Below are 14,715 nucleotides of genomic sequence, written 5' to 3' on the forward strand. Positions count from 1 at the left end.
AAAAGATTCTTTTGTTCTTCATGTTATGTATTTAATTTTATTCCTAATTTAAAGTGATTGTCTGTGAATAAGCCTTATGTTTCACCTTCATCTCATTGGAGTCAACCCACCAAGTCACACATATATCTGCAGTGTACCCAGTAAGCATCACTGCTGTGTTGAAATCACATTCAGATCATTTTCATAGCCCGACCACACAGTAAACACAGTAAATGAAATGTTGATATCACTCAGCTCACTTTTGCAATAACAGCCTCCATTTGTCATCTTTGCCACCCACCACACACACCCGCACCGGCCCAAAAATGCACTTCCTCCAACCTGGCCACGCCCACTTTTCATCGTTGGTCGTTTCTATTGGACGTCGCTGAAAATGGGGCATATACTACTAAAAAGTCCACTTCTGTCCATGCGACTGGCTTCTGTGGGTGTCAGTTATCACTGAATACAAAGCTGCGTCAAACTCACTACAGAGAGCACAAATACTCTCGGAAGCTATGCTGTTTAGCCTTCAAAATAAAACGCGCTTTAAGAAAAGTGTCCAGAAAACTAAATTAATATCAAAGTGCTTAGAGTAAGAGTAGGATCATAGGAGTTAATATAAAATAATGCTACCTGCAGCTAGGCTATACATATTAAAAAGCACAAAAACAAGAACATGGTGGTATGTGTGTGTGTCGAGAACATAAGGGTGTTTGAAAATAATAGTTCAAAGTAATTGTAAGTGAATCTTTTTCTGGAGTACATTGGTTTTTGCAGAGTATTGAAACATCAAAAGTGGAATTACACTTTTGCTTAAACAGACATGAAAAGTTTTCATGTAGTAAAAGTAGTAACAGTTGGATTTATAATACAACCTTTCTACACTGGCTCCTTAATGCTAACAATATGCAGCTGTTACCCTAAGGAGATTTTCTTGTATTTGTATTAGTATTCGTGCCAGGGCGTAGCCAGGATTTGAGAAATACTATTGTCATAGGTATGTATTCCCTCAGCACTATCTCACCCACCAAGACATTTTCAACCAATCACTAACCAAACTTTGTAGATGAAAAATACATGTATAAATAAGGCTGTCTTTAACTGTCGTATTACAATTTCAGTAACTACAAACATATGTCCTGATATTTTGATGTTTAAATCCTCTCCACTTCCAGACATGTAATTCTTGTGGAGAATATCAAACATTAAAAGTCTAGTGTGTGTCACTCAGTGGCATCTAGTGCTGAGGTTAAACTTAAACTTCTCCCATGTGCCAACACGTAAGAGAACTACAGTGGGTGATGCAAAATCACAAATGGCCCTATCTAGAGCCAATAGCCCCTTTAACACTGCCTCTTCAAAGCAAGAATTTCACACTAATACGGCCACGTCACTGTTCTAAAGTACAATGGTGGAATGGGGGTACAGATTTGTCTTGCCTCTATGCTGGCATCGGAGATAGTAGCATTGCTGAAACAATGACTATATAAGCGGGACAGCTAGCAAGATGGGATCATGTTATGCATACGACCTATGGCCGGAAATGTAAAAAGTAGCTTATAGCAGTTAGCAGCTAACTCAAAGAAGAAGAAGAGTGGACGAAAACGTCTGCAAACTGGGAAAACAATGAGGGCTGGGAGCTCCTTACTCTCCGAGCAGAGAACAGATCAGCTGCTAAATTATTGTTATTGCCATGTTAATGCCATTGTTATTGTTTATATAGCGCTGCCTGCTCATACGTTTTATGTCACATTAGAGGCTGACGCTGACGTTTTTTGGTGCTGTGAAAAAAATGCAAAGATGGCATGAAAAAAGGACTTTGTAGTGGCCCTATAGTGGTAACAGTGATATCCAACCTCTGTAAAAGAGGCTAATGTGTGGTTTGTCTGTTTAAGGCTACTGGAGAACAATATGGTGGACTCCATGGAAGAGAACCCGCTCCAATTGAAGATATAAATGTCTCATTCTAAGCTAGCGAAAACTAAAAATTCCTATTTTCAGGTTATTATAAGTGAATGGTAACATAGTTATGAATATTATAGGTAGGCCTTCACAGTCTCTGCCAGTAGGTGCCCCCAAATCCTACACACTGGACCTTTAAATTAAATTGGCACTTTTTTGCCAAAAAACAGTCAAATTAATAACAGTTTGTCTAAAAATATCAGAGACAGCAGGCAAAGTCTAATGTCTGTAGAATGTAAATTTGTACCACTATTATTAAATCAACACCCAAAATGTCTGTAATCATACTTGGGTTTTGGCTGAATCCTCAGCTGCTCAGTAGCTGCCATGTTTCTCCCCCTTGTAAACAGGTGTCTGTTTTTTTAATGTCCATCTAGGCAAGTAGTGGCAGAAATTTTCAGTTTGTTTTTCCTGAAAGATCAATCTTACACATACACTTCTTAACATGGGCTCTACTTCCCCCTTATTGTGAAAGTCCAGACCGGAAGTGGTGTATGTTTACTCCCGGTGCCTTGTTGTATGAAGCCGACAGTGAGTGTAGTTTGTAACAGTGTGGTGATAATTTGGGCTACATACAATACATAGCCTGATACATTCGGTGCTGGAGAAGGGGATGCTTACATCTCACATCTGTATGAAGGAAAAAAGGAATGAAGAAGAAGCTTTATATTTATTCTTGCCATAAAAACGTGGATAATCAATGCAGTGTCGCTCGTGCGCCTCTGGAAACAAAGCGAGACTGACCAAATGCGGATTTTTTACTTTAACTACGACTTCAGTTGTGTAGGTAACGCTACTGGCATCACCGGCTGTCGCACTGTTGGTTAAAATTACACAGATAAGGGCCTTTATTTTTTAAAGGCATTTCTGGTCTGTTTTATTTGTTGACTACAACGAGGAGGAGAAAGCGTTTTGGGCGGCCAGATGCACCATTTGGACGGCTGAGCTGTAGCACTTCACCCGCTCCTGAGCTCCAACGTGGGAGACTGAAGCAGGTAATATCTAAGGAAACCCAACCAGGGTCTGTCAGCAGCACAATGACAATATTATTTCTCATATATGTCGCTTAAATCCCGGCATGACGCTGTAAATGTTGGCCCTGTGTTCCAAACACCCACTGCTCTCTCTCTCGTCGTCCACAGAGATGTAACTCTCCATGGACTCTCCATGAATCACTGTTTGTCGTCTCAACCATTTTGGTGGCATAACAACGGAACACAGGAGGCTGTATAAATTCCTCAATCTCTTCAAAATAAGCTATCACACTGTTAGAGTCAAGGCGAGCAGTGGGGCTGCTGCGGTTGGCCTGAATTGCTCTTATTGGTGGTCGATGAAGTGAAAGCCTGGTCTGAATGAGGTGTAATTCTATTTGACATTGATTTTCCTAACGCACGAGTCAATTTTCAGACACCTCTGAGCTTTTCTTACAGATTTACCATCAGGTGTTGAAATGCTTAGATGTGATTTGCCATGTGAATATGATTTAATCTGAATCAGGGACACCAGCATCATGTGTCCAATAAATGGCCACTTGCTAGCTTAGGATTTGTTATAGTCAGAATACTGCACTGATTTATATGTTCTGTGTATAACAGCACATATCAAACCTTCCACAAAAAGTAAACAAACTAGGCTTGGTGCTTACACAAATTAAACATCTCCTACACAGAGAATTAAATGACATTTAGTCAAGCAAATACATCCATTCGCCAGAAGAAAATGTTGGCATTGTACGTTTCTGCAAACCAAGAAGACCCTGCATTTGATAAAGTATATGAGCTGACTTGGTTACTGAGAGGTGGAGGGGATGGAGGATGGCATGTCACCAAGATACAGACACTGTTCAAGACCAAAGAACAACAAAACCGGGTAGCAAATATCGCTGTTTTTCTTGTGGCCTTTCAGCCCCCAGATGTAGATTTTTTTTTTTTTTAGAAACCCATCAGTGTGTTTGCAGTGGCTTTTTAGCCCCAAAATGTGGATCTTTTTTTAGAAACTCGTCATCTTTTTCTAGCAGCTTTTTAGTCCCCAAAATGTGGCGTTTTTTAGAAACCTGTCAGTGTTTCCAGCAGCTTTTTTAGTCCCCAAATGTGGATGTTTGTTAGAAACCCACTACTGTGTTTCCAGCGGCTTTTTAGCCCCCACATGTGGACACTTTTTAGAGACCCATCACTGTGTTTCCAGTGGCGATTGTGCCATTAAAAGTGCTTGTTTTTCACAGTAATATCGCTACGTTTTCTGTGGGAGTAGTGCCACAAAAAGTGGTTGTTTTCTTACCGACGTCGTTGCTTTTCCAGCAGGTATTGTGCCCCTGAAACCACGTATTTCAAGGCAAAGCATGATCTTTTCCTATCCATAACCAAGTGGTTTTTGTGCCTGAAGCTAACCACACTTTACCACAGCATTGTTGAAACTGAAAGGTTCAACATGTCCGCTAAATAATATTGTACAAATGTAACATATTAGTGGTTTGCAGAAATGTACAATGCCAACCATTTCTGGTGATGAGGTTGTGATTTTTAGATCCAATCAGTCACTTAAGCAGTGAAATTCAGTGATGTTGCATTTAATAAATTTGACAGCAAAATTCAAGATAAAAAATTTCAATATTTCATTGCTATGAATTCAGTGCTAATTTATATTAGTGAAACTTTAAGTATTCAGTTGTTGTTAGGACTGTCACTCAAAAAATACATTCTAAACGAATCTAACAGGTAAGTTGTTTGAATAAATTCCACTATCTAACATTACTGTTCAGCAGGACTTGTTAGGTTTGCCCATTTTGCGTTAGTAAACAGAACAGCAGTAAGCTAGTTTAATGATAAGGTGATGTGCAGGGGATCAGATGGACTGGACACATCATCCGTGTTAAACAGTGTGACATAAATGATGTTCTCTCTGACAGGTTGTTACAGCCATAAACCAGTAAATCTTACCACTCTGGATTTACTTGGCAGATTTCCAGGACACCTTTTGTCTCCTAATTCTACTTCCTAGCGATTCAAGGTTACAAGATGAGGCTGAAAAGCTCTCAGCATATTCTCTCTGCAGTTCTCCGTTGCATAATTGCGTTGCCACATACAGTATTTGAACAATTCCCAGTGTTTATAACGCTGAGTACCCGATCATCCGTTTTTACTGCAGGTTTACTTGATTGCTTGGAGGCTGAAGTGGCTATTTTAACATTTTAGGTCACTTCACCCCTAAAGGAAGGGAAGGAAATGAGGTGTTAACTTCCCTGTAGAGGTAGACTGCTGCACCATATGTTCAGTATTGTAATCCACCATGCCCATGTCCTTTAGAAAATATGCTGAGTATGGATGTAAGGTGAATGGAGCAGGAAGTAGGCCAAGATTGAACCACTTTCTTATTTGCCCTCATTCGCCAGGTCTCCATTGTGATCGAGCAGTGGGTAATTGCAGCAGATAATACCCCTGTCATCATCATATAAATATAGCAAAGTCTTCCCGGCTTCACTGCCGCCAGCCTGTTTATCTCCTTACTGCAGCCTTTTCTCTCTTGACTGTCTTGGTGACACGAGATAACGCTATCTGTTGAATGGCTACATATCCAGGTATCAGAGCAACATCCAACCTAACATGGATACAGAAAAGGCTGACATCCACTCTTCTCATAATAATTGCCTATAATTGTATTTGCTGGATTTTTACACCCACGCAAGCCTACAAACTAATGAAAAACTTTATGTGCAAATGAATCATTTTAATTATTTACAAATGGACTATTTTCTACAACACATTTCTTATTTGCCATTTGCTGCTTAGCCATTGTAAATGATACCAGGCAGTCTGAAATAACAGTGCCCAATGTTTATACAAGTGATAAGGGGTTTTTATTGCAGTATTTGACTTGTCCCCAGTTGAACACTGGCTGGTGGTTACTGGCAACAGTTAAGAAAAGCACTTTCACAGGGTTTCTTATCACATGTCAGGCAAACAGGGGAGATGTTTTATTTCCTTTAAGGCAAATGCTTTCCCGTTATATATGGAAAAATGGCAATGTTTTCTTTCTTTCTGAGATGAAATGAGAAGGTTAAAGCTGGGGTATTCAGTTTTATGTTGGTGTCAAAAATCCCGTCATAACCTTTAAATGAATTTTAATTCAAGTGATCTGTGAGAAAATGACTTCTGCACCTCCTTTTGGCTCTGTTTTCAGGCTTTAGAAAATCTAGGCCGTGATGAGAGCTTTTGGCCAATCACAGGACATTTTAGAAAGAGGGTGCTCCTATTGGCTGTGCTACAAATGCAGATGTGCGTGCATACACATCGCTTAAGTAAAAGCCTGATTGAATGGTGGAGGGTTGTTCTCCCAGCAATAGCAACAACTGCATCATAACCCAAAAAAGGAAGACGAAAAAATGTTAAAAGTTTAGCCTTCTGCTAACTGGAGACAAGGCTCAGCATCAAGCTGCAGCATCAAGATCACGCTAATGTAGCTATTGTTAGCTAGAGCCTCGAATTAAAGTGTGTCCTCCACCTCACTTCCTGCCGCTACAGACCACTTTGCTAGGGGGGGAGTGGGCAGCAGTGCTGGGGGACCATATGGCCTGACTCCGTGACTGTGTTGCTGCCATTACCCAGGTTAAATCCAGCTGTGACAGCTCAGTTTGATTTTCAATAGGTGCCGACCAAATCTCCGTCCCCCAGAGCTGCTGCCCGCTCTCCCCTGGTGAGGCAGTCCACAGCGGTGGGGAGTGAGGCTGAGGGATTGTGCAGTGTGGTAGATTAACAGAGAGAGCTCTACAATGAAAAAAGGTTTAATGAATCCATGTATGGCAAACACCGGGTCATGGTCATCTAGTGGGAGGGGCTTAGGATAGAGAGGGGAGATCTTCAGATCTTCTGGTTTTGTTTGTTTTTCCTTTCCAGAAAACTGCCTACTCCAGCTTTAAAAGCACTCTCATATTGGTGTGTTGAGAATATAGCTGTTTTCAGGAAAAGGTTAGCCTAACTTAGCATAATTTAGCATGAGAGATAAACAGATTGTTGATGAACAGCAGTGTATTCATCCGCCCAGCACTTCTGTGCTGCGTCTCTGGCTGCAGTGTGGTTTTCTAGATACATTCAGTGAGCACAGGGTTTGATTTTGGTCTCTATACAGGCTCGATGATAGCAAACATATCAGCCTCACTTTGACGACAAGAAGCTGTGCACCGACACTGCACCTGGCTATTGTTTGCCCAAAAATAGTTCCATTCCACAGCATCCCGTAAAACGACAAATTGTGTTTAACTTTGTCCAAGTGGAGTTACAAAACTATTTAATGCACCACAGACATAAGACAGGCATTGATCTACCATCTCTCTCGCTCACTTTAACAGTTAATAAACCTGTTTTTTTTTTTTCAATGTTAACTTTTTTAACTTTAATTGTGTGTAGCTTTCAGATTAATTTCAAATGTTTAAACTTCATTTAAGGTCATGAAATGTAATGAAATTCAGCCTACACACATTTTCTGATACACTGTGTTGTGCAGAAATGAAAGGAAGGCTTTAGTGTGCAACTTCCACGCTTCATTTTATCTTTAATCATGACATTGTAATTGAATCCGTCATGCATCAATACATACAAAATTGGAAGTTGAGGGAATAGTGATTAGCTTCTGTTATAGGACGCGAAATAGTCTGCATGTAAATCGAATGGAAATGTCTGGCATGCAAATTCAAACACCTTGAAACTAAGTTTAGCATCCAAACACTGCTTTTAGTGTCAATCTGAATAATTTGTCTCATTCTGGTAGATTACAGGTTTGAGAGAGATCATGGCAGTGTGAATTAAGTAGGGAGATGCAGGCGTATAACCCTGAATGTATTACAGGCTCACTGTCATTACAACTCCAAGGGGAATTTTGATGGAAATGATGCTTTCACATGCCCTTTCTTGATTTACTTGGCATTCATTACATTTTTGTGTACATCTTAGGGTCTCGCAGCCATGAGGACGCCGCCATGTCATCTTGAGCTGGGAATATCTGCACCTATGGCATCGTGTTTAGCGTGAGCTCACCAGCAACGATGCCTGTTCACCCTGGGGAAGAATGGTTCACTCCACTACTGCTCCCCTCCCAGAGGCAGGGGACATTAACGCCAGTCTCTGCTGCTTCGTTACGGGGCTGCTGAACCTTACAGAGAGGCCGTCGATGGAGAATATCTCCATGGGCTCCCGGTTGCCCTCGGAGCCGGTCACGCCGACAACGGAGGCCCCGGAGAGCCTGCAAGGCGTCGGCCTACCTCTGCAGGTCTTCTTCTGCTTCGTCATGGTCGCCATCCTGCTTTTGGCTCTGTTGGGAAACGTGGTGGTGTGCCTGATGGTGTACCAGAGATCTGCCATGCGCTCGGCCATCAACATCCTCTTGGCGAGCCTGGCGTTTGCAGACATGATGCTGGCCATCCTGAACATGCCCTTCGCTCTGGTTACCGTGGTGACTACCCAGTGGATTTTCGGAGACGTTTTCTGTCGAGTTTCAGCCATGCTTTTTTGGTTCTTTGTGATGGAGGGCGTGGCTGTACTGCTTATAATAAGCATAGACCGCTTTCTTATTATTGTCCAGAAGCAAGATAAGCTGAGCCCACAGAGAGCTAAAGTGCTCATAGTGGTCACATGGGGACTCTCTTTCATTTTCTCTTTCCCCCTGGCTGTCGGTTCCCCTCCCCTCCAGATCCCTCCCAGGGCCCCTCAGTGTGTATTTGGCTACAGCGCTGAGCCTGGTTACCACGCCTATGTGTTGATACTAATGCTAGTCTTCTTCTTCCTACCTTTCATGGTCATGCTGTACACATTTATGGGGATCCTCAACACCATCCGCCACAACGCCATCCGCATCCACAGCCACCCAGACAGCATCTGTCTGAGCCAGGCCAGCAAACTGGGCCTGCTGAGCCTCCAGAGGCCCTTCCAAATGAACATAGACATGAGCTTCAAGACCCGTGCCTTCACCACCATCCTCATCCTCTTCTCTGTGTTTACAGTGTGCTGGGCGCCCTTCACTGCCTACAGTCTGGTAGCTACCTTCAGCGATGGCTTCTACCACAAAGACAGCTTTTTTCAAATTAGCACATGGGTCCTGTGGTTGTGCTACCTCAAGTCAGCCCTAAACCCTCTCATTTACTACTGGCGGATCAAGAAGTTCCGCGATGCCTGCCTTGATCTGATGCCCAAGTACTTCAAGTTTCTTCCTCAGCTGCCAGGCAACACGAAGAGGCGCATACAGCCGAGCGCAGTGTATGTATGCGGAGAGCATCGCACGGTGGTCTAAAGGAAAAGTCCACACTTCGACACTGTTAAAAACACATCTTTACATCATGTACCTTGCAATTCTGGGCCTGTTTTGTTGTTTGGTGGTTTACTTCTCTTGGCAGAATGAAAACAGCACTGCATTAAAAAAAAGGCAAGGGGCATGCACGTTTTAAGGCTCATCAAACACCAAAACACTTGCGCACCAAGATAATTAATATCATTAGATATGATTTGACCGAAAGAGGGCTGTGTATTGTTTGATAGTGTCGTCACGACACTGGAGTTTCAAACTTAGTTGCAATACCTCGAAAAATATTGATATTTGATTTGATTTTTTATTAAAAGATAAACATAACATGGCTATAACATGATGGCAAATTTTCTCACTAGCAGTAAAACAGTAAACACGAACAATAAGAGATAGCAAGAAAGGGCAGCTGTTACCAAAACTGCAGAAAATAAGTATTGACACTGCTTCAAAATATTTAGTATTGTAAGTATCGATAAGTAGATATTTTTGACAACACTGTTTTTTGAAAGATTCCAATACATTACCCAAGTTTCAGTGCCAAAACAGGATGTTCTTGAGACCTTACTTGAGCAATATGAACATTATTTTCGACATAACTCTGTATTTGACAAAATAAGTCAAATCTTTCAAATGATAAATGTAAAATACAAACAGCTAAACAAGAACTTTGAAATACAGTAGTGGCAAAATGTTAATGTAAATCCAGTATTTGCTGTCTGTGATAAAATACTCAAAATTCAAGTTTGACTTACTAGCTGTTATGGGAGCCTTTTGATATCAACTACATGAATCTGATTAGATATTCAATGTCAGCTTTTGGTACTAAAGTCACAATGAAGTACCCAATGTAATGCTGCAGGGACGACGTCTTTTTGTAGGCCGACCGGACATTGACACATTGCCCTGGTTCCCCCGGCAAAAAGTACCAATGAGATATTTCCATTTGATTTTGGATGATTTAAGAAAAATGTTTGAGGTTAAAAGCTAGCGTTAGCCTACAAATTAAGTATGCGATCATTGCTTAACTTCATCGTCACCACCACAACAAGGCTCTGCTGCGTTTGCAGTGATGACGTCCTGTAGTCACATTTAGCCACTTGTTAGCAATCACTTTTCTTAAGACATGTAAAAGCTTCAAAATTCACGGTGGTGGTGTATTTACAGACGTATAATATGTCATAAAACAAAAGAGGAAAATTTCAGGCAACTAACCAAAAACCCATTGTGTTTTAAAGCTCTTCCTTGCAGTCTGCACTAACAGGCATTGAGTATAAATACCCGGCCCTACTGGGGAAAGTTCATCCATCATCATTTTCCCTTCTATCTTGACGACTGGAGTTAAACCATTCTCATTACAGAATAATCTACCAGTGTGCGCGACATATTTGATCAACCAGTGCAGTACATTGCCCGATGACACTGCAAGAGTTGAGTCAGGGTCTACTTTTTTGCCGGATGACCATGCACTTCCTTGCTGAAGCCCTGCACATCAAAGACCCTGCAGTGTTTTAATGCAGTGCTTATGTTGTTCTGACTTCCTGTTAAACTCTGAAGTTCAACAACAATCAGAGTGTGTATGAAGATTCTCAATGGGTCATGGGATGTCAGACAGGTGAAGGCAACTGGACTCAGCGTGTGGAAGATGTTTTTGCATCCATTCAAAGAGGCTGCATCACTGGTGAAACGTCAGTTTTAAATTTCTGTCGTGTTTAGCTGAATAGGTATTTATTTCTCGTTTTAAAAGGGTAAAAACTTGGTGGCTGTGCCGAAAGTAGCTGCAGTCTCTGCTTAATTTAATTTAAGTTACAGTTGGCAGCAGGTCATGTAGAATTGCTCCTCATACAGCAGATGATAGTTGATATTTTTGCATCTGCACTGGAAGTCCAGTTGCCTTTGAGTCTGTGGAGATTGTTTGATTCAGCTCATCATATATCATCATATATCATCATGTACCAACTGAAAGGCAGCTGCGCTGGCGGTTTTGTCTCAGTCTCAAACAGCAGACCAAACAACAGGTACATTTTTCTCTGATTTAGTTATTGTAGATAAACAAGCATACAGAAAAAAATGGTTTTATAGAAGAGGGAGAGACTCATCTCCACCAACAGCAGCTTCAGTAGGGCTTGGTAGCAATACCTTTTATTCTTTTAAATGCAAACGTTCTTTTTTGTTAAATATGTGAACACAAGCAACCGTACAACATTTTTGCCTAAATACAGTGTAAAAAAAAATGCAGCCCAAACGCCAGAGTAAATGTTGGCAGTATATGTTTCTGCAAACCATGGATATGTTACATTGTACATTTTATATGTTAAAGTTGTGCATTTGAAATGTAGTGGATATGCTTAACTTCATGGTTAAGTACATTTAAATTTTATTTTTAATTTTATGTTGTGACAATGTTGTGATTCATGTGCAGCAGAGTCCTGCACGGGTCCATTTTTGAAAACTCACACCTGCCCATACCTGTAAAGCTCAGTACCAGAACCGATGCTCATCATTATGTTTAAGTCAAAGCTGCACCCACCCACACCCGTTAATAAAAGTCTTGCTTTTATTTTAATGTAATTGAACTGAATTACAAATCAGAGAAGATGTCTCTTTCCGTGGCTGCGCTCGATGCCAGGATGGCAAAACATTCTGTGCAATGACTGCCAGGTTAGGAAACATTGTAGCACGCTCCCTCCACCACCATAAAACCTCAAGAGTGTCTTGGGTGTCTTGAACTGGGTGTAAGCTGCCACCTCATCCTCGGGCTGCATTGTTTTATAGCTGGAGTCCTCCATGTCGGTGGCGAATGTGACCACGGTGTCAAAGGATCAACTTGTGTCATTGACTTTCAAAATAAAAGGAATTGCGGCTTGATAGTGGTGACATATACTGCACATCTTTTTTATTTGTTTTATTCTGAAATAATATATTTTTGTTCTCGCCCGCTGCCCACCCAAGTGTAGTTTATTTTTACCCCTGCCCGTACCCATGAATTTATGTATATACATATTTTGCAACAAGAGCGGCTAAAAATGTCCTGACGTGTCATTAAAAAAAATACCTGGATTTATTGCAACAAGCAGGGCTAGAAATGTCCCAACATGTTGTTAAACATACCCGGTTTTGTCACAACATAAATGGTTGGAAATGTCCCAACCTGCCATCAAAAAAAAAAAAAAACCTGGTAGTGTCGCAACAAGCATGGGTGGAAATGTCCAGACACATTGTCCAAAATATCCACTTGTGATGTTAGTTGTTCTCAAACAGTGGTCTGCAGATGTTCGCCTATCTGTCAGGCTATCCACCATCCCCTTGACCTCCTGATGAGTAATTCAGTTCATATACATATACATGTAACCTGAACTTCATTGTGTTGGAATTGTCACTTAAGAAATGTTGATATGATATGTATGAAATGTACAAATGTAACATATTGATGTTTGTACAGTGCCAACGTTTTATTCTGGGGACTGGGCTGAAAAATTGGCTAAATTTTTGTTGAAGTCAGGAACTATCTGTTCAAAGTCAACAAGGATACCAAACTGTCAAAATATTTGGTGCCAGTTTTTGATACTTGACGGTTTTTAATACTTGGTTCTGCTGACATATTGCTTTTGGTACAAAGGATATTTAAATTCAATACCAAGCTCTACTCTGCAGAGCAGACTCAGCAAGAAGACATTACCAGCTGAGAATTCAACCTTGGATAAACTTGCTGTGCTGCTGTAATCCTATCACTGCAGCTACGGCTCTTTGTCCACCTACTCAACCAAAAGTACAAACTTCTTCTGTGAGGGGGAGGCAATGTCATTCTGGGTAAAAAAAAAAAAAAAAAAAAAAAAGAAGCCTTTTAAGTGAAGTAGTTGACTGAAGGAAACTATAAATTACAACACTTTTATAACTCCTAGAATGCACTGAATGGCACATACTGTGTGAGAGTATAAACGGGTGAATTTTTCCTTTAATATTGTATGACGAATACAGGCGCTGCTGGGTTTGACTTGACCATACGTCTTTTCTCGCCACTGGAATCACGAGTCACGGGGAAAGGACGGCGTGTTTTAGCTGCGTAGAATTTGTTTTATGAGGCATGTAAATTAATAGCTTCAGTGGAATTTGAATATGGTCAGAAAGTGGCCAGGACACATTTGGACATGTGTATTTCTATTTAAATGTTTTGGATGTGCCTATTGATTAGTCCATTTGCCAGTCAGAATGCTGCTATATCTGGTGAAAATGTGCAATTTCAGTGTACTGTACTGTTGAATGTAATAAAGGAATAGACATTTCTTACCTTGGTAAACTGTCTAAAGTGGGTTCTTTGTGTGTCTGTCGTGGATCAATGAATCATGCTTTGTTGAGGTAATGGGGTGAGGGTTGGATGACATGATATATACCTGGAGACAAGAAGCCCTGCTGGGCTTAATGCTGACCCACCAGCTTGTGTCAGACAATGCAAACTCTTATTTCATTGTTTAATAATGACCCTATGTTCTGTTGTTTACCTTCCACATTCTCAGGTAAATGTGTACCTTCAGCCCCAGCTATAGGAATTTGAAAATGTCATCATTTTAACAAAGCTAAACAACAATTAAACTGTTAGTCTACAGCTCCCATTGTTATTTTACTTGTAATGCCTCATTGTAATTGCTTGTTTATCCCTTTATACATGATATCTACCTGAACCGTCTTGTAGGCTAATGCCGTCTTTGATTCTTTTAAGCTGTATCTCTTAGATTAGACGTGGAGTGAGACACATTATAGGTCATGTTATAGAGCAAAATTCAATGTGGTTTTGAATTTTTTTTTCTTTACTTGTGGAACAGAACCTGAAATTTCTGCTGTCTTATTTCAACTCTCTATAGCTCATGGTTTTAAGTGCATAGCGCAAGTGCTTTTAGGCAATGTCAAACTCCAAACAGTGCAAGGGTGTATTTTGGGCCCATCATGAATTCAGCCAATTGGAGTGACATCGTCCATTTCCTTTAAAAGCCATGTGTAAATGCACCTGGCACATTGCTACTTACAAGGCGGATTCTTCAAGATGGAGAAGCGAGCAGTTTTCGACTGAGAGTAAAGCAGTAAGAGCAGCAATGTAAGTACAGCAAACATTGTGTAGACAACAAAACTAAATACTGTAGTTATAAACTTGAATGAGGAAACAACTAACCTTTTAGCTTCTGAAAAAAGGGTTTACGTGGATTTTTTGTGTACAAATCTGCACAGCGTCTCTTAATGGGGAGTTAGACAGCAGCTCATCTCTGCTCTCTGCTACGTTCACATTTTAGAGAATGTGATTAATGTATTTCTCATGAGTGATGTTACCCATCTGCACATCCCAGTGTGTGTAACAAGCAGAGTGTATGCATGATGGGAACCCACCTATTGCTATCTGAATGATTTGCCCTTAAATAGCTGGAAATACTGCACTATTGACTTTAGAACAGGTTTTTGTTGGTCAATGATGTAATCATTTTGTGCTGTCTCAAGATA

At 40.8% G+C, this 14,715-nt stretch overlaps 1 protein-coding gene across 1 annotated transcript; it reads left to right on the top strand.

Moving 5' to 3' along the window:
* The first annotated feature begins 2,475 nt into the window (after window positions 1-2,475).
* Window positions 2,476-13,067, top strand: gpr63 (G protein-coupled receptor 63). Its single transcript, XM_049590797.1, has 2 exons — window positions 2,476-2,939; window positions 7,887-13,067. The coding sequence occupies exon 2, from the start codon at window positions 8,002-8,004 to the stop codon at window positions 9,217-9,219; it is 1,218 nt and encodes a 405-aa protein (XP_049446754.1). The 5' UTR covers window positions 2,476-2,939; window positions 7,887-8,001; the 3' UTR covers window positions 9,220-13,067.
* Window positions 13,068-14,715: the final 1,648 nt, after the last annotated feature.

The sequence above is a fragment of the Epinephelus fuscoguttatus genome, linkage group LG11 (assembly GCF_011397635.1).
Source record: "Epinephelus fuscoguttatus linkage group LG11, E.fuscoguttatus.final_Chr_v1".
NCBI lineage: Eukaryota > Metazoa > Chordata > Actinopteri > Perciformes > Serranidae > Epinephelus > Epinephelus fuscoguttatus.